The 24,208-nt window shown below is 37.7% G+C and overlaps 1 protein-coding gene across 1 annotated transcript in view; it reads left to right on the top strand.

Moving 5' to 3' along the window:
- Positions 1 to 14,835, top strand: part of HCN1 (hyperpolarization activated cyclic nucleotide gated potassium channel 1) — a 192,425-nt gene extending 177,590 nt beyond the window's left edge. The window contains exons 7-8 of the mRNA XM_085213684.1: positions 11,029 to 11,193; positions 13,000 to 14,835. Coding sequence (XP_085069810.1) covers positions 11,029 to 11,193; positions 13,000 to 13,811 — 977 coding nt within the window. The 3' untranslated portion in view covers positions 13,812 to 14,835. The remainder of the gene's footprint in view (positions 1 to 11,028; positions 11,194 to 12,999) is intronic.
- Positions 14,836 to 24,208: the final 9,373 nt, after the last annotated feature.

The raw sequence follows: 24,208 nt of genomic DNA, 5'->3' as shown, positions 1-24,208 counted from the left end.
ACCAACCCCCCTGCCAAAGCAGGTTCCCTACACCAGGTCACACAGGTAGGCGTCCAGGCGAGACTTGAATATCTCCAGAGAAGGAGACTCCACAACCCCCCTGGGCAGCCTGTTCCAGTGCTCCGTCACCCTCACCGTGAAGAAGTTCTTACGCACATTCGTGCAAAACTTCCTGTGCTGCAGCTTATGTCCGTTTCCCCTCGTCCTGTCTCCACGTACCACTGAAAAGAGACTGGCCTCACCGCTATGGCTGCCACACCTCAGATATTTATAAACCTGGATCAGGTCCCCTCTCAGTCGTCTTTTCTCAAGGCTAAACAGACCCAGTTCACTTAGCCTTTCTTCATAGGGGAGATGCTCCAGGCCCTTCACCATCTTTGTGGCCCTCCGCTGGACTCTTTCCAAGAGATCCCTGTCTTTTTTGTACTGGACACAGTACTCCAGATGAGGCCTTACCAGGGCAGAGTAGAGAGGGAAGATCAGGTCCCTCGACCTGCTGGACACGTTCTTCTTAATGCACCCCAGAATGCCATTGGCCTTTTTGGCCATGAGGGCACACTGCTGGCTCATGGCTAACCTGTCGTCCACCAGGACGCCCAGGTCCCTCTCTACGGAGCTCCTCTCCAGCAGCTCATCCCCCAGCCTGTATTGGTGCATGCAATTATTCCTCCCTAGGTGTAAGACCCTACACTTGCTTTTGTTGAACCTCATCCGGATTCTTCCTGCCCAGCTCTCCAGCCTGTCCAGGTCTCGCTGAATGGCAGCACAGCCTTCAGGCGTGTCAGCCAATCCTCCCAACTTTGTATCATCAGCAAACTTGCTGAGGGTGGCCACTATCCCCTCCTCAAGGTCATTGATGAAGATGTTGAACAAGACCGGACCCAGCACAGACCCCTGGGGGACACCACTGGTTACAGGTCTCCAGCCAGACTCTGCACCACCAACGACGACCCTCTGCACTCTGCCAGTCAGCCAGTTCTCAACCCACCTCACTGTCCACTCGTCTATCCCACACTTCCTCAGCTTTGTTATAAGGATGTCGTGGGAAACAGTATCAAATGCCTTTCTAAAATCAAGGTAGATTACATCTACCGCTCTTCCCCCATCCACCCAGCATGTGACAGCATCATAGAAGGCCACCAGGTTGGTCGAGCACGACCTCCCCTTGGTGAACACATGCTGACTACTCCTGATAACCTCCTTTTCTCCCAGTTGTCTGGAGATGGTATCCAGCACAAGCTGTTCCATCACCTTTCCAGGGACGGAGGTGAGGCTGACAGGCCTATAATTAACCGGATCTTCCTTCTTGCCCTTTTTGAAGACCGGAGTGACATTGGCTATCCTCCAGTCTTCAGTCTTCCTGTTATCCAAGACCTCTCAAAAATGATGGAGAGCGATTCAGCAATGACCTCCGCCAGCTCCCTCAGCACACGTGGATGCACCCCATCTGGTCCCATGGACTTGTGGACCTTAGTACTGCCTAGGCGCTCACGCACATCCTCTTTCCTGACTAAAGGGAAATCTCCCATTCCCCAGACCCTCTCACTAACCTCCAGGGTGTGGGATTCCTGCGGGAGAGCCTTTTCACTGAAGACAGAAGTAAAGAAGGCATTCAGTATCTCTGCCTTCTCAGCATCCCCCGTTACCAGAACCCCCCCACCACTTAGTAAGGGGCCCACATTCTCTCTAGTTTTCCTTTTGCTGTTAACATACTTGAAGAAGCTTTTGTTATTATCCTTTGTCACTTTAGCCAGATTCAATTCCAGGTGGGCTTTAGCCTTCCTCGTTGCATCCCTGCAGGCCCTGACTACATTCCTATATTCTTCCCAAGTGGTCAGACCCTTTTTCCACATTTCATGGACCTTCTTCTTTCCTTTGAGCTTGCGCCTGAGCTCCTTGCTCATCCACACAGGTCTCCTGCCACCTTTTCTCGATTTCTTGCTCTAGTTGCCAGTTCCATACAGTCTGAGGAGACACTCTGGGCATGCAGTCCTGATCCACCTAAGCATGTACTGAATCTCATTTGTGTTTCAGTGCTGTGTCAGACTGGGGCTGACATGCCTACAAAAAGTAAAAACTGTGGATAAATCCACGACTACCCAGACAGTGATCCTCAGCAGAATGAAAGAGGCTTGTTTGGAACGTATTCCAAATGCTGCTGTTACTTTTTTTGCTTTCTTGCTAATGGGTAGAGCACTGTCTCCTCACTGTGGTCCCATTCTCCTTGCTGAAGTTACTGGCAAAGGGGCTGGCAACCTCAAAGGACAAAAGATAAGCCTTGTGTCCCTGCTGTGTTTTTCCTCTTCCATCTGTTTTCCCACCTGTGTTTATACAGGCTTTCCTTCATTCAGCAATCCAGACGTATGTTTCAGGAAATTATAACTCCATTTTTCTGTTTTTAACAGATATTGTGTTAAAGCTGAAGGAATGCCAATCTTGTTAGGGGAATCCAAACTGAGTGTGTAGGATGTGTAGGATATATTTTTATCATTTACATTAGCCTGGGGCCCCCATGGAGTTTGTAGTTGGAGGGAGTTTCCTAATTCCAATAGACGTGTGTGCAGTAATTCATGTACCCAGCTTGTGATGTGTCTCTTGTGGTTCCATCTCCCTACTGTTTTTCTTTTTTTAACCCCACTGAGGATCTCAGTGTTATCATGCCACTTAGAGTCATCAGTAAGACAATTTGTAGACTAATTAAAATTCATATTGCTTTAAAAGTTTGTTCTTGCTGTTTTTTGTTTTTTTTTTGTTTTGTTTTGTTTATTTTTTTCGATGAGCTTCCAGGTATGTGTAACATGAGGAAATACACATGATTCTCTAAAACTACATTTTTGATACATGCTGATTTATGTTATATTTATGAGAGTTGCTCTATGTAAAGTTTTATATGTAATGTTGTTACTGCTTGCATTGTAATAAGAGACAAATTCCTTTTTTAAATTTAGTCAAGGACACATATATGATACTTCCAAACATCACTGTTCATCTAGCAAAATCACATGTAAAGCTGATTTAATCCCCATCTTCCCAGAATTTGGAGACAACTTATGGGATTGCTTTATTTTTTCCTGTTTTTATGCTGTAGCACTGGTTTGCCAGTGTCACTTATGGAATACTTCATATTTTTAAATGTTTCATTTTGCCTCGGTTATTTAGTGCCATTTTAGTAGTTACCCTTTCAAGCTTTAGATTCTAATAAATTGTATTTCCTTCAGCTTCTAGAAGTCCAGTTAAACAGAACTACTTCGACCTACCTATTATTTTTGGATCTTTTCCCCATTTCAGAACAGCAATTGTCAGTATATTTTAGACCAGTGCAGTGGAAAATAATATCATGGGAAATGTTGAGTCACTTTAGATTATGTTTTGCCACTTCTTTCTTTCTGGATACACTGTAGGTACTTCCTTCGGATGGACAACTTTTAAGGATTTGCAGTATTATATTGTTTATATAGAGAGAAAATGCTGTTCAACTGCCTGACTGCTCACTGCTTTACTCCTTGTGATTTACACCCGAACAATATAATGTGATAGAATTTTACATTTTGCAAAAAATACTGCAGATGGCTACTTGTTATTCAAAGTAATGGTGAATTACAGCTGTTAGGATTTATATGCCAATCCAGCATCTCATTGAAAGTATATAATTAATTATAAGTAGCCTCCCTGATGTACTTGCCACATTCTTAATGGAAAATACACAATTAAATGCTTAAAGGTCTCCATACCAACTCACTTGTAGAACACTTTTTAGGTGAACAATATAGACCATTTTTCTAAGACTATTACTTGAAAGAGGTCATAAAAATGGAATGTCCTTATTAGCACAAACTAGTTTGCCATTTTGAGGATACAATTTTCTCATGGTACAGCATAAAATCTTTTTACTACACATCATGTTGTTCTTTTGAGAATATATTTTATATAGAAAATACCATGCAGATGGGAGAATTGCTCACAGTTTAGACATAGTACTATTTTAAAAAGTCCAAGGAAGTTTTTAAAAATGTTAGAGACTTTTTAAATAAGTTAGAAAAAAAATGACTTGCTCTGAAATCCTATTAGAGAGTAGATTTGATTTTAGTTTTATTATTTAGAAATAAATAAGATATATATTTAATATTATTGAAAGAAATGATTATATAACCTTCACTATCTCAATAACATAGGCTTGAACTCAAATGATAGTTCTTATTCTGCAAATTCATGAATAGTTTAACTAATTCCTAATTTAGTATTTATAAGCAAGAAAACCAGCACACCCAAAATGTCACATCAGCATACACTGAAAATTTGAAGTGACAAACACAGATAAAGCAAATGATAATTTTGCAAGTACCTTCACTTTTGCACAGTATAATTTAACTTAAATATATGAGTTTAGATTAAATATTTCATCTAAATATTTAATTTGAAATTGACAGACTGTGATCATTTGTTTAATAATTTAAACAGGAAAAAAAAAAAAAAGTGCAACATTTTTATAGTCCACTAAAATTCAGCTAAAATAATAGTTTAATTAGCAACTGTAATTGTTTGTCAAAGCCAAGATGGCAAGAGCCATGCACTGAATACATAAGGAATTAACTGAGCTTTTTCAAGACAGGACTCCAAATAAAAGGCATAAAATGAGTAGAACAAAGCCACAGTTGTACTTTGACCTCACCAGTATAAAAACTAAACCAATATTTAGGCACGTTATCTTGAAATCTAAGTTTGTTGCTGTTTGCTTGATTTTAAATTAAAAATAAAATGAATATCTGAAAAATTAGGAGCTTTTACAAGATAATACCCAGCATATCTTTGTCTCTTGCTAGAAAGAACACTTTCCTAAAATAGAATAGGACTCTGTGGATACTCTGTTATAAATAATATTGAAAACTAAGTAGAGGCTTGCATTTCTATTTTACATAACAATCCCGAGCTTTTCTATCAAACAGAGCTTTCTCAAAAGACTGAGCTGAGAAAATAGGCAAGATGTAAGAAACATTGCTGTCTCTGTTTCCTCTAATCGTGAGCCTTAACCACAGATATTTGCTGCAAGTACAGAGAGAAAAAATAAAAGACAGGTCAGGATGCGACATAAAATGGCTGTCTGGGGAGATGACATGCCACTTTTTATAGAGGCAATTGTATTCCAACCTTGTATGTTTGTCTGATGTATAAACACAAAGATTAAGCAAATGAGAACTTGGATGGAAAACCAGTATGGAAAGGAGTAATGGGAAGAAGTGCAGAAGCAGAATTAATCATTCATCTCTATCTTAGATCAGGAAAATAGTTACAAAAATTCTGTCATGGATGCTCATCCCAGCTGCTTCTAACTCATCTGTTTTGAAGGCTCCTTCTTGTCTCAGGGAGGCTTTGAAGACAAAAATGACTGAGTCTGAAGAATACCTTTGGTTGGGAGGGATAAATATAATACCACTTGTGTTGTGAGTGCTGATGTCCCTCATTTTTTTCCTACTGCAGATTTCTCTCAGGAAGACTAAAATCTTTATTTTTCCTTGATATGGCTCCTTAGTATTATCTCATCTTCAAACATAGAAACAAATATTCTCTTCAGTACCTATTTCATTCTCTTTTTCTCACATGACATGTTATATTTAGGACATCTTCATGATAGAGGATTATCGGAAGGTGCTGTCAAGGAGGAACAAATATTTGCAAACAAGAATTGCATTCCTAACTTATCTTGAGGGGACAGATAGTGAATCTTGCTAAAATTCTGCATTTTTAATTGTTATATTAATAAGAATGTAATGCACTTTTTTTCCCCATCTTTTTGTGATTAGAAAGTGGACAATTTCACCCTTACTGGGCAGTGCAATCTTCAATTTATTTTATTTGCCTTGTTAAATTAATAATTAAATAAATTAGATGATGGACATTCTGAGAGTTTATATCAAAATTTACAGTCAGGCATTTGAAATGACTAGAAACAGGCAATAAAAATGTGAAAGAAACTTGCCTGTTATCTTTTTATTTAGTAAAATGACCCTGTAAAAGGTAACATCTATCGTAAATAGTTAAATTAGTCTTAGGTAAAGCACTCAAAAAGCGATGGAAGATTGGAACTGAGGCTTTAAGGAAATTGCTTAGCTGTAATTGGGTAGTCTTACTTCAAAATAGTAACTTCTCATGAATTCTCTGTGGTTAATCATTCTGTCTGTCTGAAGACAACTTTTTGGACAACTGCACACTCTGAAAACTCAAAATAACCAGTCTGTAACTCTGTATTTACTGTAACTAATGTGGGAAGAGATTAGTGGGATAGTTTTTGTACATTTTTCTTTTGACTGTCCAGCTTACATATTTGACTGTAAAAGGCAGTAAATGTCTCAGATTTCTTCCTTCATTAAGTTCTACTTTTTGCTACAAGAATGTTCCTATTTAGCACTGACTATATTTCAAGATTTCTCACATATTGGACAGAACGGAGGAATGTATTTATTCAAGCGTGATCTGAACCTTTTCAGTTCCATCCAGTCTTAGGTTTGTGGAATATCACTCATAATTCCCCAAGCAGTCTTGATTATGTAAAACCTATTTTGCAAAATCATTGTGAAATAAAATCTGCCATTTATTCACTATTTTGAAGAAAATGATCATTGTAATTGATGTAATCTACTGTCTACATAATCATAAGACCCAGCATTCGTCATTCCAGTGTCTAAAATAAAAATATGCTATTTTGTTTGCTTGTTTTGTTTTGTTTTGTTTTGCAGTAGCGTAGGACATTGAAAGAAAAAGATAAATTCATTAAAAACCTAGAAAATATAGAAGTATCTGATATCTTCCAGAGTTTAAAAACAGTGACAGATGTACAGAAATGCATGTTAAAGCCATCCATTCCTGTTTTCTATATCAGCAATACTGAAGTCAACAAAAACCTAGGAAAATGCTCTACTTCTGAAGGATGCGATTTCTCAAGAGTCTACTTTAATTGTTTGGAGTTCAGATAACTGTTTGCTAAAGAAAAGGTGTCACTCGTGTTACCTGTTATAAAGTATGCCCCAGGCTGAAGGTTACTTTACCTATCTGACTGACGTGCCAAGAATCGTGCCATTGGCTAATTCCTGGTCAAGGTCAAGAACTGTTGGTTTTAGTGTTTTGCCAAAGAGTTACTGCTTTGAAGAGTTAGATCAGAGAGGGAGAATAACCACGTTCTGGGAAACTTGCTTTGAAGTCTGTCTAAACTCCAAGCAATTAAAAAGAATTACAAGACATACTATAAAAAGGTATGAAAGCATGGATGGATGGAAAGAGTTGTCATTCATCTAATATCTTTCCATAATAGCTTAGTAACATTGGTCTCTATAAAGTAAGTAATATTCTAATCGTCTGTCCTGTTCTCCTAGAATTTTCTGTAGTGAACTAGACTGACTGACCCAAGCTTTTGAATGGCTTTGATTTTCTGTCTTTCTTCTGCTACTAAAAGTTGCCAGATGGTCTGAATAGCTGCTTACCTATTTCCACAGCAACATATCTGCCTGCTACATGATGAAGCAAGCTTCCTGCTGAGGAAATGAAGCAAGAGTCAGCTGTCCTCAGCTGGAAGGACACTTCATTAGATCCTGTAATGCTGAATGTTACAGATAATAGGAAATCTTTTATGACTTTAGAAATGGGGAAAGCTCTTAATAAACTGCTATAGTTTCAACATACATAGAAACTGCTAGTCATTTTTAATTTATTTTTATATGGAGAGGACTATATGACTAGTTAACTAACCTCTGTGTTTCCACAAGAAAAATTGATTTCTGAACCTAGTAAAGTGAACTTTTGCTCTAATTCTGGTATTTCTGTCCTTGCAAAAACTGTGCATTTTATACTAATATTCATTGTGCATGTGCATATTATACCAATATTCAATGTAATATTTCATTTTCTACATATTACTGTATACCATTCTGAAGTAAGAAATGTATTCCTTGGAGATAGGACTAGCTTAGTATCCTGTAATGAACCAGCTGACTACTTGATTCATAACTGTTTCCTTTTTCAGCACAGCTTTTCTGTTTGTGGTCACATTTTGTCGGCAAGGCAACTTTATATTGTTATTTGGATTTCTGGAGTTTACTTCCAGTCTCTAATCAAATCTTAAGGTGGCATAAAAAGCTCAGTAGCTAACGGAACTTTTGAACTAATTCAGGATTATAATTTTTACAGAAAATGAAATGACTGTTAATGGATAAGTGCCACACTGTTAGCTAAGCTGTACTGCTTGCCAAAGGGGGAAAAAAAAAAAAAAAAAAAAAAAAAAAAAACATTTCTTAGATCTGTCTACAGAAATAGGAAATCATTGTTAGAATAACTAGTCCGTGTAGTTATCCAGCAAAGACTAAGAGTTGCAACATCACAAACAATGCTTGTGGTGATATGCTCCAATAAGGAATAAAAAAAAAATTTAGGAATTTCACAGCAACAGGAGAATTCAAAAAGTGAACACAATGTTCTTACTGAGATATTGCCATACATGTGTGTAACAGATATGTTGTTGATGAGTTTTTATTATTGCACTTATAATCTTCAGAATTGGCTTAGCTTCAAATTTTGATCATTGTAGTTTTTTCTGTTGGTGTCTTGACAGCAGAAAATGCACATTTATTGAGTCCTGACCTATATTATTTTCAGAGCAGCATTGCTCTATAGGACAGATCTGATGTAAGCAAAACACAAATCGGAATTTTTGCGGATAAACTGGGTGATTTTTATTCAATATGGTCCATAAAATCAAATGAATGTTTTTAACATTGTTTGGTGTTCTCAAATAGTAATTTTTCATTAGTGCAATGATTGACATTTGTTTTAAACTGTTCTAGGGAAGAACAACTGTCAAAAAAGGTTAAGTAATTAAAGTAAATCTTGCATTAAAAGTTTAATTACAGGTTCATTGTAGCCTAATATATAATTGTTAATGGGAATTAAAAACATTCGTACATTTGGGAAGTTAGAAATATTTGACACTTTTAAAATGTCAGCATGAAGGCAATGCACCATGCTAACCACAGGTAGGAAAATTAGTCACGAATATTCTGCAGGCACTTTCTTTTTTATGTCAACAAAAAACCTTGTTTGTCCAAACTGAAAATAGCTGTGCCCTTTGTGTTTTCCTGCACACTCCTGTGCTATTGTTTGCTGTTCATAGTCCATTTAAATCAACTGAATGTCAACGAGAGCATAATTGGTGAGGGCACGTGGTGTTCTCAATGCCACTAAGACAAATTATAAGTATACCCTGAATTTTTTCATCATTTATCCTCTTGAAGTCTACAGTTCGTTTATATATATATATAATATATACAGTTAATTTATTTTTATATATATAAATATATATATATATATCCACATATATATATATATCTAGGATATACCTATATTTTTATGTATATATGTATATGTATGTATGTGTATATCCTGGGTGTATTCATTACTTTTTTCCTCTCTCCAAGTCTACATTTAATTTTATATATATTTATAAAGATTTTTATTTATCTAAAAGAACACAAGTATTTGACAGGAATATCCTTTTCAGATTCCATGATATTCCTCATATTTTTTCTGTCCCATCCTTTCATATAATATCTAACTAGAAGATTTTATTACTGATATCAAGAGCCTTCCAAAGGGATGGTCTTAAACCAGAAGTTGTGGCTTGGCACAGGATTTTCAGATTGAAATGTATAATTTACATAATGATTTCTTCCAGTCTTCTTACTTGACAAGAGTAACAAAAGAGAAAAGTTTGACAAAAAAATAAATAAAAATTATTGCAACAACTTTCCATGATCTTCTGGATGAGACCTAAACAATATCTTAGGAAACAGGGTGGACATTCAGTGCGTGAATGTATCTCCCGTTAGGCAAAATGTCCTTCTCATTCTTGTAACTAAAATGCAGTGGGTGCAATCAAAGGAGAAGGGGTCAGGATAAGCTGGGGAATGAAAGAAGGAACAACTGACTTCTCTGTGACCTGGCTGGCTCTTTACAGTAAACAGTCATTTTTTCATGGGTAACAGGTCTTTTGAGGAACATTGGGTTGAAACTCTAACAATACTCATTAGTTTATAAATTCTCCCCAGAGCCATAGCGATTCAACTACAATTTATTCTAGTACTGAATGCAATTTAATGTACTTTGATTTATCCATTACTATTTAAGCATTTTAGCTCCTAAGCCTTCAGGGGTAGGTGCCATGTGGAAATTCTTCAGCAAAAAAGTATCAGAACAAAAACCATCGCTGTATGTTTTTCTGTTGCAATCCTTTCACATTGATTTTGGCCTTTATCCAGTAACTCTGTTCCTGTGGATTCAAGAATCAACAGTTTTAAGGCTTGGATTGTTTTTTTAAGACTCTGCATATAGTTTCGGTCCCACCTGTTCCAGAATAGTGAATTCTTATTGGAGAAACTCTCAGAGAAAGCCCACTAGACTAATCAAATGATGTAATCATAAAGGGGTTCAACTGTTAGCAAAATGAGGGGGAAAAAAAGCTAAAATTGTTAGTTAGGCTCCTAAACTGTCTATGACATAGAACTCAACAAAACAGAAGTCATTTTCATGCTTAAAGCATTTTTTCTTGGAGCAGTTCTTGTGTTCAAAAATCACGTATTAAAATAGTATAGAAAATCTGTTGAATGATTAAAAGAATCAGTTGTGTATTAGCTGAATATATGTATTTTATAAATCAATAGAATCACTGAGGTTAATTGAGTCTGCAAATTGTTTGACAACTTATGAATCATTTCTTACAACTAGAAGGTTTTTAAAAAAAAAAAAAAATCCATCATCCAAAAAAAAAAATCTGAGCTGAGAAACACAGCTCTTAAAGGAAATCAGTTATTTCTACAGAGTAGCAGAGACAAAATCAAATACTTTTTAAATTACCTATGCAACCTTGCATAAACAGCAATAGAAAAATTGCCTCTGAGTACTTGTTTGCACTGAGTCACTTCCTAGCCGTTAAGTAACACATGATTCACTAACTTGTTTCCTGCGTGTAATGAATTTTTCTCTCTCCAGAGATTTGCCTCTTGACCAAGGGCCGTCGAACTGCCAGTGTACGAGCAGACACATACTGTCGCCTCTATTCCCTCTCGGTGGACAACTTCAATGAGGTTCTGGAAGAGTATCCCATGATGAGAAGGGCCTTTGAAACAGTGGCAATTGATAGACTTGACAGGATAGGTATCATAGTTTTTTCCATATTTTATATTCCTGAAATCTATCTAGCATTTCTTCCTTGAGTTGAAGGATAAAGTGTCATTTCTGTTACACAGTAGTAAATGTTCTGATGATTTGTATATAAATAAGATGTGTCCAGGAAAGTAGTTCTGCAAGCTCACTTTTAAATAATAAAATACTATGAATTTTAGAGAGCCCTGGTGCTTCTGAGAGAATTATTTTGTATAGTTCAATTATCATTATTAATATTATTTTTAAGCCTATATATTTCCTTTGCTACCCTCAGCAATTCAAGGGGTTTATCCAGTTTAGTGAGACATACATGACAGACATTTTCCTACATAAGTAGAGATAGCATCTATAATGATGAGAAGAGCTGAAGTCTCCCTGTGCTCTCAAAACCTGTGTCTATTGAAGTGAGCTAATCCTTTGCAGCAGGGCTCTCATTTTCCTCACAACATGGGCACTGTTAGCATTGATGACTGCACACTGACATTACTCAGATCTGCTTGCAATCACAAAAGCAGGCCACGGATATCCAAATGAAAAGCAGAATGATATGGCAGATTATCAAAATAAGTGTGTTGCTGTTGTGCAACCAGCCGTTCTGGACCTCTCTAGTAGGATTTGTTAGATAAAATATATGGCTTTAGGTAGAGAGAAGTGCACTCTGATCGTCTTTATTGACACTGATTTTAAAATGCAACTATTCATAAAATATCTTTTTTCCTATTTTTGATGTTGTTTCCTTAACTTGACAAGAAAATTCTAATATAAGAATTTCCCCATATACAGATAAGTCTTCAGTTTCTTCAAAGGGAATACAGAAAGACTTGCAGAGCATTGTCATCATGCTGTCTATTCTAAGCTGAAATGTGATTTGGATGAAAACGTATTTGTGTTACAGTAGGACTAAAGAAATGAAATACACGTACAGATTTATAATATTGAAGAGATCTATTTTATTATTTTGGGTTATGATTACTTAGTACACTAATTTATCTTATTGAGAATTTTCAAACTCTTAACAATTTGTCCTCCAGTGGTCTTTGGAAGTGCAGTCCAATTCCTAAGCAATATGTTCCTAAATAATGCTGGTATTAAAGGGCAGTCTGCTCTTGTAGCAGTAATCCAGTCTGAAGTGCTATGTTTACAACACAAAATCTACACAGCACAAAAAATAAAATGCAGACTTTCTCTAAAACAGAGACAACTCAGTGAAGTTGTATGCCTCTGTATCTGATGACAAAAAATTAATGTTGTTTCCTGAGAGCATCAAGCAAACATCAGGATAAGAGAGGAGATCAGTATGCTGTATGAAGCCTGCTGTTTGGGTAAGCAGGTTTGCATTAGCAGTGAACTCGTATTAGTTCATACACGTAAGATGAGTTTGTATATGCTAATGGTCAGTGGTTACTAATGTCTAATAATTAGTTCCAGGGAATGTACTAAAAAGCAGATGTATTTATAACTTATGTAACAGTTAAGTGGAAATTAGGACCGTTTTGCAATCAGAAAGGTATGCAGAGCCTGGTGGCTTTTTCCATCCCCTTGTTCAGTAAATTACTATGGTTACGTTTTCAGAGTAATCACAATAATGGCAATGCACTGCAAGTGAAGGGGCACAGAAAGTTCAGGTATCTGAACGTGGTGTGTTATTATAGCATGAAGTTCTGGAACAGAGTGAGGGAGGTCAGACTGTGAGTGAAGGCCACAGGTAGTTACAGTGCTGATGTGCCCATTACTGATGGAAACCAAAGTGTAAAGTCATCATGTCAAGCTGGCTAAGTATTTTGCTTGTTTGTGCAGGGAAGAAGAACTCCATCCTCTTGCAGAAATTCCAGAAGGACCTCAACACAGGGGTGTTCAACAACCAGGAGAACGAGATTCTGAAGCAGATTGTCAAGCATGACAGGGAGATGGTACAGACCATCGCCCCGGTGAGCTTGCAGCATATGCCCGCGCTGAACTCCAGCAGCTCCACCACCTCCTCGTCGCGCGTCAGGACGCAGTCCCCTCCTGTTTACACCACTGGCAGCCTGTCCCATGGTAACCTGCACTCCCCCTCACCCAGCACGCAGACACCCCAGCAAGCCGTTATTCTCTCGCCCTGCTCCTACACCACTGCCGTCTGCAGCCCACCAGTACAGAGCCCCCTGGCCGGCCGAACTTTCCATTATGCCTCACCCACAGCCTCGCAGCTCTCTCTCATGCAGCAGCAGCCTCAGGCGCCCCAGTTGCCACCAGGCACTGCACCCAAGAATGAGGTCCACAAGAGCACCCAGGCCCTCCACAACACCAACCTGAGCCGGGAGGTGCGGCCCCTCTCTGCCTCGCAGCCCTCCCTGCCTCACGAGATCTCCACCCTGATCGCCAGGCCTCACCCCACCGTGGGGGAGTCCCTGGCCTCCCTTCCGCAGCCGGCCCCCGGCACCAGTGCACCTCCAGCCAGCCGGGCCACCGTCCCACAGCGGGTCTCTCTCTTTCGACAGATGTCCTCGGGAGCCATCCCCCCAAACCGGGGGGCCGTGCCACCCGCAGCCTCCCTGCCAAGGGATTCTTCTGCAGTCTTAAGCACAGAGCCCGAGGGAGACAAGCCACGGTTCGCGTCAAACTTATGATCCCTGGTGACTGCGAGAAGCATACTTGCGACAAACTGAGAGCGGTCCCAGGAACTGTTTTAGCCTGTTTCCTCATGTACCCCAGCAGTCTACTATGAGAAAAATACTTTAGACAGCTTTGCCCTACATAACGAATGTAACATTTATATATATATATAATATATATATATATCCAAAGAAAGGGATTAAGAAAACTTGTTTGAATTCATGTCTTCCTTTCTTGCAACCATTAAAGAAATCTAAATTCAGCTGTAAAATTATTTATTTTTAATGTGTCAAATTCAAAACCGATCTAATAGATATCTCTGTTCATGAAATTTCTTGTTTCCATGGGAAAACTGTCAACATAGTAACAAACTTCAAATAAGTATTAAACAAATAACCTAACTAAAACGTAGCACTGACTGAGTGGTATTCTGAAACTTTTTCCGTCTTTATTCCGTTTGTTCACACATACTGTTAATAATTTCCCGTGAAGAGTTCAGTTGTTTCCCATCGCGTCTCCCATTTTAGCACTTTCCATTCAGAATTAGATTGACAAACTAAGGCAGACACTAGCGCTCCTCTGGATAGGTTGTAGCCTCACACCATGTCAACCCTTCTGTTGTTTCAGAAAACTGGGTGGACTTCCTTCTTCACATTGCAAAAGACTTTTACAAAGACTATTGCCATTGTAAATACCTTTTTAGACCCAAACAAAAATAGCTGCTGTGTGGTGTACCATTGCAAGGTCTTTGTTTAGGAATTTAGGTTCAACTCTTCACTTCAAAATTTACTGTTTTAAAATTTGTTAAAGCTAAGTGCAACACAACTGTTGAATTGTAATGCAATGGCTTAAAACCTACAATGTTACTTTTACATGCAATGTTTTATGCAAAATTGTACGCTTGATCCTGCAAACCGCTTGTACTTCACCAGTACCATCACTTTTCTTCTCCTTGCCCTAAATAGCATCCCAAAATATTCCATGCATGCTTTGGAAAAAAAAAAAAAAAAAAAAAAAAAAAAAAAGACAATAAAAATAGGCTTGGTCAGCCATTGTAGGAAAAGGCTTTATGGTATCTTAGAAAATAATAACCATTCATTGATTGTGTCTACCTTAAAATTCCTATAATGCTGACTTTGAATCTCTGGTTTAAGTCTAGAAGTGAGATTTTTCATTTAAATAATTATTTGTAAACCACAGCTTGATTTAGGCTTTCAGGTGCTTTCTGTGTCTTCACTGTAGTTTTGTAGTTGACTGTGGTGTTAATTTAAAAAAAAAATAAATATAATATAGCATCAAGTCTGTCTGGAAATGCACGATTTGCTCTTTGTATATTGTAATTAAATGGATAGTATATCCTAAGGCATGTAGTGTCAAACATAGCCCATAGGTACAAGATTTATTATTTTTTATGTCTTCAAAACAGAAAGGAGATGGTAACAGAAAGCAGGGTTAAAGCATACTGTTTTGTGAATGTTTTGTTTTGTTTGCTCAAATCTTCATGTTATCTTATCCACAAAAAAAAAGTTATTTCATAATCATTTGTGCCTGATTTACACACATTAAGTAGAGATTTAAATTACATGTGTCATATTTTAACTCACTGAATATCAGCATTATGGATATGATGCAAGCATACATTTTGATCTTAAAACTCAGCTGACCCATGTAAGGATGTGAATGGAAAGGAATTCTTCTTTTCCCATTAATGCTGAGTTTAACAGTGCATGGAAAAATTAAATAACATCACAAACAATGTAATGCAGTGAATCCAGATGTACTTGAGAGCTAAGTAAATACTCTAAAGCTAACAGAGCTTGAACCCATGCTGCCTGTTAAGCCTTTTACAAAAATGGTACATCAAATAAAATTTAAAACATATATATTTTGCAGTTTCTGCTGACTCCCACTCACCAGTAAAAACAATGTAATTAACCCATTAACATGCTGCTGCCATTAATCAAGTGGCCCAGAGTAGTCTATGAGGAAGCGATCGTTTAAACGTGTTTGGAACATTATGGATACGCTGCAAGACCATTTATTTCTCAGTACAATACCCCCGATATTATTTTAATGCTAACAAATTCTGTCAAGTAAGATCATATCCTGATCTTTCAAACTCTTTAAGGTTTACATTTAATAGGAGAAATGGGGTTATTAGCAAAATATTTTTATATATATTTTTATTTTATTTTAAGCACTATGAAGAAATATTAATTCACATGGTCTTTCAGTGAAACCATAAATAATTTTTAATGACTTTGTAATAGAGTGGACAATATCTAGGCTTTGTATGTTAATTCAAAAATAAATGGTACAGGGTATAAAATTATATACGTATATATATAATGTATGTATGAATGTATATATATTTAGATTAAGAACCAAATGACTCACATTCCTGTAATATAAAGGTCCATTGCTAGTTTCCGAACTGACCTATTTTCTCTGTACATAAGTAAGCCCATAAGTATGAAATCTTACATCTGTACAGGATGAAATGTATTAAAGAAAAAGGTTGGATCTTACTGCTGCTGAGAAGACTATAGATCTGATTCTTACAATAACTATCATTGGGGATGAATTAGATATTTTTTTCTTTTGTCTTTGCTCAAAGCCATAAATAAATATATATAAAAGATTATTAATAAATTGAAGAAAATTTAAAAAATAAAACCATGAATATTTCCTTTTGTTCCGATATGTTTATAACTTGGCAAGTTTTGCTTTATCATGGAAGAATTTATAACTTAGCAGGTTTTGCTTTACCATGAAGGAACTACATGTTTTTCCCATTTCTCTGTTCTTAGCCTCAGAATTGATGCGCACCAAGTATGTGAAGGCGGGGAAAAAATGAGTATCTTTTTATGTAGGTAAATACTAGAAATGTGAAGACATACATGATGTACTCAGTCAATTCCTAAGCAGTATTGCCTTGGTAGATTGAAGGAACTAATTGTGCTAAAAAGCATTATCTGCACAGTAGTATTGTTTGAGCAATTACCACTAAACTGTAACATTTCTTCACTTATAATTAATAAACTGAGTAAACTCAAGCTTACTTGTATATAAAATTGAAACTACATCAGTGGAGAATCCCAAGTTATTAGCATAGCTTAAAAAACTGTAATCTGTCATACTTTCACTTTTCACTTTTATCTTACTATCTATGCCAGTTCTAAATAATACAGCTTTGATTTTTTGTATAAAACTTAGGATTTCGAGGAGTGATTTCTGTAGAAGTATTGTTCATTAATTATACTGTAGATGACTGTAGATGAAGAAAAAGAATCCATTCAAGACAGTAGATTTTTTGGTAGTAACTTCAGTGGGAACAGTCTAATGTTAAGTTGAATTACTGTGCTTTTAAGCAAGTATGAATAGTTGCATTTTCATATTGCACCCTAAAGTCAATGATTTCAAGAGCATTTAATTAATTTTTGTTTTGCTTTACAAAGATTTAATTTCTGTTGAATGATAGTCAATGAAAGAATTTCCAAAAAGACCGGCATTTCCACAAATTCTAGCGTTAGAGAAGAAACTTGTTGGCTGGCAGCAAAATTCTGTTTCGAAATTATGGATCTGACCTTCAGAAAACAATGTAGTACATTCTGAGACATGTAATAAGAACTGGGTGCATGCAGTTTATTTATTTATTGAATTTGGCCTTTCTTTCTCTTTTTCTTTTTTTTTTTTTTTAATTGGGAGAATTAAGACAGTATTACTGCCTTAGAACATATCCTCTGACAAATACATGTGAAATTTTAATCTGCACATTTCTACTCGCAATGGGTACCCTCTGCTGCTTTGCATACCTAACAATTTGAATCACTCATTTCATTGGTGTGGTGTGTCATATAGATGGTCAGGTGGCATAATTTCTGGTCCATGGTTGCATTTCCATCACCTCTGTGAGCACAGACAATACATTAAGAACTTACGGTAATACTGAATTTTCCAGGTCAAGGTATTGGAACATCAGAAAGTGAAACACAGTGGTAAGAGACAAGCAAGTTGTCCACCTAAATGAAGTAATTTTAAATCTGCGTGTGTGCCTTGTGTGTATATTTGCAAAACTTCCACGTGTACATATATCTTCTTTAAAAGGCATATTTTGTCATTAAACATTTTGTAGATCATATAGGATGTATGCAGTCACTTAGATGGTCCCTGACTTATAAATTGAAAGACTCAAGAACACATTTGCACTGAGATTAAACTTCACTCCACCTTAGGAACTGTTACACATACATGGTGTTCTTTGGCCAGCTTTCAGAAGCCATGTTTCTTACTGTTTTTCACTTACATGTCAGATTTGGCATATGGATTTGCTTGTGCTCTGCCCTGAGGATTTTTCTGAAAGGCTGTCAGCAAAGATGCCAAATGCCAGCTTATTTCTATAACCAGTTCAAATTTGCTGTGCATGACATGGAAGCAGACACCTACAAGGATGCTGATACTGAACCGTAGGCCTCAATCAAATCAGGGTCCAAACTGACAATGTGTATCCAATACCAGCTGATTTTCTACAGTTACTGAGGAGTTTACATGGACACAGACAATAATGGCATTAGCAGAACGTCTTACCTGTCTTCTATTTAATGTCTAGTCTTTGCAGGTTCTGCACTGGTACCACAAACTGCAAGACCTTGTGGGAACATTACAGCAGAGTGTGACCATTGCAAATGGATTTACTTGCACCTTTTATTTAGGGAGCAACATGTGTGCAGTCAGTGTTGAGTTTTCTTGCTGTATTGTAGGGGTTCTAAAGAGAGAGACCTGGCTTTGAAACAAGAATTAAAATATAGGAGAGGGCAATAGATGTAGACTTCTGTCTCTGTTGATGACAGTCAGGAATTGGGGAGTTCTGGACCAGGCTCTATTTCAGTCAGATTTTTTATTTTCTTGCAAAGTCAACGCAAACAATGGTTTTTTTCTTGTACTACAGAGGTAGCATTGCTGAGGAAATGGTTGTATTCATCAGTTTTTTTCATACTGGAAGATTTACTCCAACTATCGGTTTCTCTAGTCCAGCCAAGAAACAGTGAGAGCAGTAACTGATGTTAGGTCATAGTCCACTGAAACATGCAGCCTTCTAGGTAAGGAAAGAAGATGTAATATTACAGTTACTCCTACAAAGAACTGTCAGTATTCCTAAATATAAGCTTTTGATTCACATCTGAATCTTCCATGAAAGTAGATTGTATTGTCATTGCTAACATTATTTTGTATGTTTGTTTTAATCTATCAGTCAGTACCCTTCCTATCTATGATTTGTCTTCATTCTTCATCCATGTTAAATCATTCTAGCAACAGAAATTTGTGCTGGTATTTGGAAGCAATGCAGTATCAGCTATATTTCACTTTAGCTCATACCTGCATGTTGATCAAGAGGTTAAGATTTTATTATTCTTGTTGTTTAAACTGTATAAAAGAAGTGTACTCCGTACATTTTACCAACTAGAATTATGTTAATGCATGACAGAGGCTCAGGAAATTTTAATGATTCATTTGGACCTTTGTTGATCATAGTGGCCAGTAATAGTGTAAAAATCCTAGAGAATAAATAGAATATCTCCTTTCTTTTCTGCAGTAGTAAGATCACTCATCACTTGGTGGACTGTCCATCAGACTAATCAGATTCTAGATGGACAGCCCAAAGCTCTGGCTTTTTATGTTTCCTTTGCACAACCAAACAGATGTGGACAAAATTCAAAACTGTCAAAATCTTGATTGAACAACTGATATAGAGAAATAAATTAGAGCATATGATAACATAATGTCATCGGGCATATAGCATCAGAAAGCGAACAAGAAAGTAAAAAGAAATCTTCTGGCACCACTATGTAACAGAAGACAGTATGGGTCCCTAAACATTTTGTGAACTGCTATGTGAGTTGGATCAAAGACAACATTTGAGCCATCAAGTGAGAGACTGTCTTTGGGCTTTTAATCTTTTGTTTCATTTGTATACATTTAAATCTCTCAGAATAACAAATCAAAATGCAAAAAGAAAAAAAAAAGTATTTGTAACTTTACAAATCCCTTAAGTCTTGATCCTCTACAAGTAAGCCTTACAATTGTGTTGTTTCTTGTTCTCTGAGAGCAGAATTAATCTGAATGAAGATGTCTCAACTAAGGCACATAAGATTTGGAATTTGAGAATATAATTATAGCCTCTATTTTCTTATTCAGATCTTTGACAGTATTCTGTGAAAGCGGAATTTTTAGGTGGTCTTTTGCTATTTTTTTTACAGTTTGCAAAGCAATTGAGGCCTGGCATTGTTAATAACTGGTAAAAACTGACGTATCTGGGGTGAAAGTACATAGTGTAGGCAGTGGTATTACAGAAGATAGCACTGAGAACGAAGCACCATATGTCATGGTCCTGGTTATGCTGGCTACTTCAGGGTATGTATTGTTTATTTCTGCACTCTTCTGTTACACATCTTGCTCTCTTATTCTGGCCCTAATAGTAGTTTGCAAGAGAGATACTGGATGTCAGGAACACAGAAAAATTCCTCTGTTTTCTTGGATTATTTTTTTGAATGAGTTTTTTAAAATTTCAGCTCTGATAGGTGACAAACTGCATCGTGCAAATTGGAATTATTTTTCTCTTTTTTTTTCCTTTGATTTTTTTTCAGAGGAATTCTCAACCTTGAGATAACTAATGCTATTGCCAAAGAACAGAAAAAAGGGCAAAAGTGACAATAGAATGAATAGAAGAAAGGCAGAGAGAAATGCCATGAGCAGAAAGAAATTATTTCCTTGAAGTAAGTCATTTCTGTAGAGATTCCCTGAAGGCCATGAAAGAGATAGGGGAGGAAAGATGACAACATGTCATGTCCTATTTCAGGATGGCAAGTAGCTCCATCATGAGGGGAGTGATACAGCAGGAGAAGCAGAAGAAATCAGTCTCTTGTTTTTCACAAATCCATTACTTCTTTTGGATCATTTATTTCATTTCCTTTCGAGAAGTGAAAGGATATTACTGGTTGCTTCTGTTGATATCAGACCCAGACCTGCTAGAAGAGTGTGAAAGAATATCTGGAATATTAGAAAATTGGTGGCTCTCTGGTCCACTTTTGTTCCAGATCCCATGAAGGTTCCCTTTTAATATTTTCAGATCCCTTTTAGTATATGTATGTTGAAAACTGCCGTAAAAATTTTTAATCTGGTTATAGCAGTACTGAGATCTATCTAACAATTTATGAATATGAAAAACGCACAGATTTTGTCAACAGAGTTAATCAAACATCATGTTAGGCTGGAATTAGCAGTTTAGGAGTAGGTCTAAGACAAAAAAAGCAAAATAAATCTTCTGATCAGAATGTGATGGAGATTGTTACAGCACAGCCAGCATGTAAGATTTTCAGGGATGTTTCTCCCAAAGGAATGTTCAAATTCAGGTTAAATCTTGCCTCCCACACTTTCCTTACCTTCCTCATTTGCTGTTGCCAGCTCTCTTTTATTCATTTTTGCACATTTTTTTTGTCTTTTGCAAGTGAAGTCAGAACACCATTGCACTGGTAGTAAAAGGCAACAAATCATGACAGTTAACTTGCAAAACTTCAGTCTTTTGCAGCCAGGGGGTATAATCAGAGAAAGTTACTTCTCTGCTTTGTTGTATGTCCTGCAAACAATAAGGGTAAACAAAAGAATGCAATATTTTAAAATCCATTGAGAAGAAAGTACCCAGAATATTATCAGGCTCTACATATTTTTACTATTTTTTTTTTTTTTTTAGCACTACAACTGGGGAAAGGGGAAATAATTATGGATAATAACAGAAAATCTATGATAAATATAACTTCTAGTGACTCTGTTTACCACGCAAGAAGATCTGTGTACTAGAAGGGCAGTAGGTATACATCATTTAATGATTACAGAATCACAGAACAGCAGGGTTGGAAAAGACCTTTAAGATCATCCAGTCCAACCATCCATACATCACCAATAGTTCTCACTAAACCATGTCCCTCAACACAAAATCCAAATCTTCCTTGAACACCTCCACGGTAGGTGACTCCACCACCTCCCTGGGCAGCCCATTCCACTGCCTGATCCCTCTTTCAGAAAAGTAATATTTCCTAACGTCTAGCCTAAATTTTCCCTGGCGCAGCTTGAACCATTCCCTCTAGTTCTACCACCAGTTACACAAGAGAAGAGGCCGACCCCAGCTTACTATAACCTACCTTCAGGTAGTTACAGAGAGCAATAAGGTCTCCCCTGAGCCTCCTCTTCTCCAGACTGAACAATCCCAGCTCCTTCAGTCGCTCCTCATCAGGCCTGTGCTCCAGACCCCTACCAACTTTGTCACCCTTCTTTGAAGCGCCTCCAGGACCTCAATGTCTTTCTTGCAGTGAGGGGCCCAAAACTGCACACAGCATTCGAGGTGCGGCCTCACCAGAGCTGAGTAGAGGGGACAATCACTTCCCTGCTCCTGCTGGCAACACTGTTTCTGATGCAAGCCAGGATGCCATTGGCCTTCTTGGCCACCTGGGCACACTGCTGGCTCATGTTCAGCCAAGCATCAATCAATACCCCCAGGTCCATTTCCTGTACACAGTCTTCCAGCCATTCTGCCCCAAGCCTGTAGCGTTGCCTGGGGTTGTTGTGGCCAAAGTGCAGGACCCAGCATTTGGCCTTGTTGAAGCTAATCCCATTGGCTTCAACCCAGCTATCCAGCCTGTCCAGATCCCTCTGTAGGGCCTCGCTATCTCCAGGCAGATCGACGCTTCCAGCCAACTTGGTGTCATCTGCAAACTTGCTGAGGGTGCGCTCAATGCCCTCATCCAGATCATCAAGATATTGAAGAGGACAGGACCCAGCACTGATCCCTGGGGAACACCACTTGTGACCGGTCTCCAGCTGGATTTAGCTCCATTCACCACCACTCTCTGGGCCCAGCCTTCCAGCCAGTACCTTATCCAGCCAAGATTGTACCTGTCCAAGCCATAGACTATCAGCTTCTGTAGGAGAATACTGTGGGAGACAGTGTCAAAGGTCTTGCTGGAGTCTAGGGAGACTACATCAACAGCCTTTCCCTTGTCTACCAGATCATAGATTATCGTCACTAGATCATAGAAGGAGATCAGGTTGGTCAAGCAGGATCTGCTCTTCATGTACCCGTGCTGGTTAGGCCTGATCTCCCTGTTATCCCGCACATGCCATGTGATCTCCCTCAAGACAATCCACTCCATAACCTTCCCTGGCACCGAAGTCAGGTTAACAGGCCTGTAGTTCCCTGGATCCTCCTTACAACCCTTTTTATAGGTGGGAGCCACATTAGTAAGACTCCAGTCTTCTAGTACCTCACCAGTCAACAAAGAGTGCTGATAAAGGCAAGCAGCTCAGCTATCACCTCCATCAGTTCCCTCAGCACTCTCCCATCCAGCCCATGGAGTTGTGACAGTCTAGCTGGAGTAGTAGGTCTCTGACTGCGTCCTTCTGAATCGCGAGGAGATTAGTATCTTAGTATCTAAGAACAGTTACACAAACTTCATTTCATTATGGAACATCTTATCTCATTAAACATAAGTGCAATTGTTTATTGGCAGTGGCACTTTAAATCTACGTCTTTACTGCAAAATAATGAAAAGATATTCAATACTGCAAAAAGAAGAAAATGATTTAAAAAATGATGAGTGTAACAAAACTGAAGTATATTGTTATCTACACGTATATAAAACTCCTGCAATGTATTTTTTTTTAAGGCTGCAGCACAACTCAGCCTTTTATACTCTGAATGCAAAGAATAGGCTCTGGATGTAAAGTTTGTTACAGCCATATGTGATCTCTCGCCTTGACTAAATGAAATACCACCATTCTCAGCAGCTGACATGATAGTCTTTCATAAAACGGAGTAATACTAGAAATTGAAATGATTCCTTCTGAAACTTAGGCACAGTAATATGTTTTAGCCAAACATATTTGCTAATCTTAAAGTGGTCCAGGTATTAAAATACCAAATACAATACTTTAGGCACTTTATTTTACATTATTTCATCAAGTACCTGGAACCCTAATTAATCCAAGATTAAAGTTCCATTGATATGGGTGATTTTTAATTATTATATCTTTATTTCTTGTATTTCATATTTGCACTAGAGACTAGGAAAAATGCAACAAAAAGCTCTGACTCAATGGGACTGAACAGAGGAAATTCTTTGGGGGTCAGAACAAATTCCTATGAATTACAAGGTGAATATGAGCCAGTGCTGTGCCATAGAAAGACAACAGATGGTATGTGGTTTGTAGCAGTAAGGCAGCAGCCAGTAGTCCGTGGGGAGGGATCCTTCCCTTCTCCCTGGCTCTCATGGTACTGCACTGGGAGTCCATTTTTCCATGCTCTGATATAAGGAAGACATTGAGCAACTGGAGCAGTTTCAGTGAAGGAGTAAGAAAATAC

Source organism: Meleagris gallopavo, chromosome Z (assembly GCF_905368555.1).
Source record: "Meleagris gallopavo chromosome Z, MGAL_WU_HG_1.1, whole genome shotgun sequence".
In the NCBI taxonomy this organism is placed as follows: Eukaryota; Metazoa; Chordata; class Aves; order Galliformes; family Phasianidae; genus Meleagris; species Meleagris gallopavo.
Note: the sequence above shows the minus strand (reverse complement) of the source record. Positions and strands in the feature narration are given on the sequence as shown.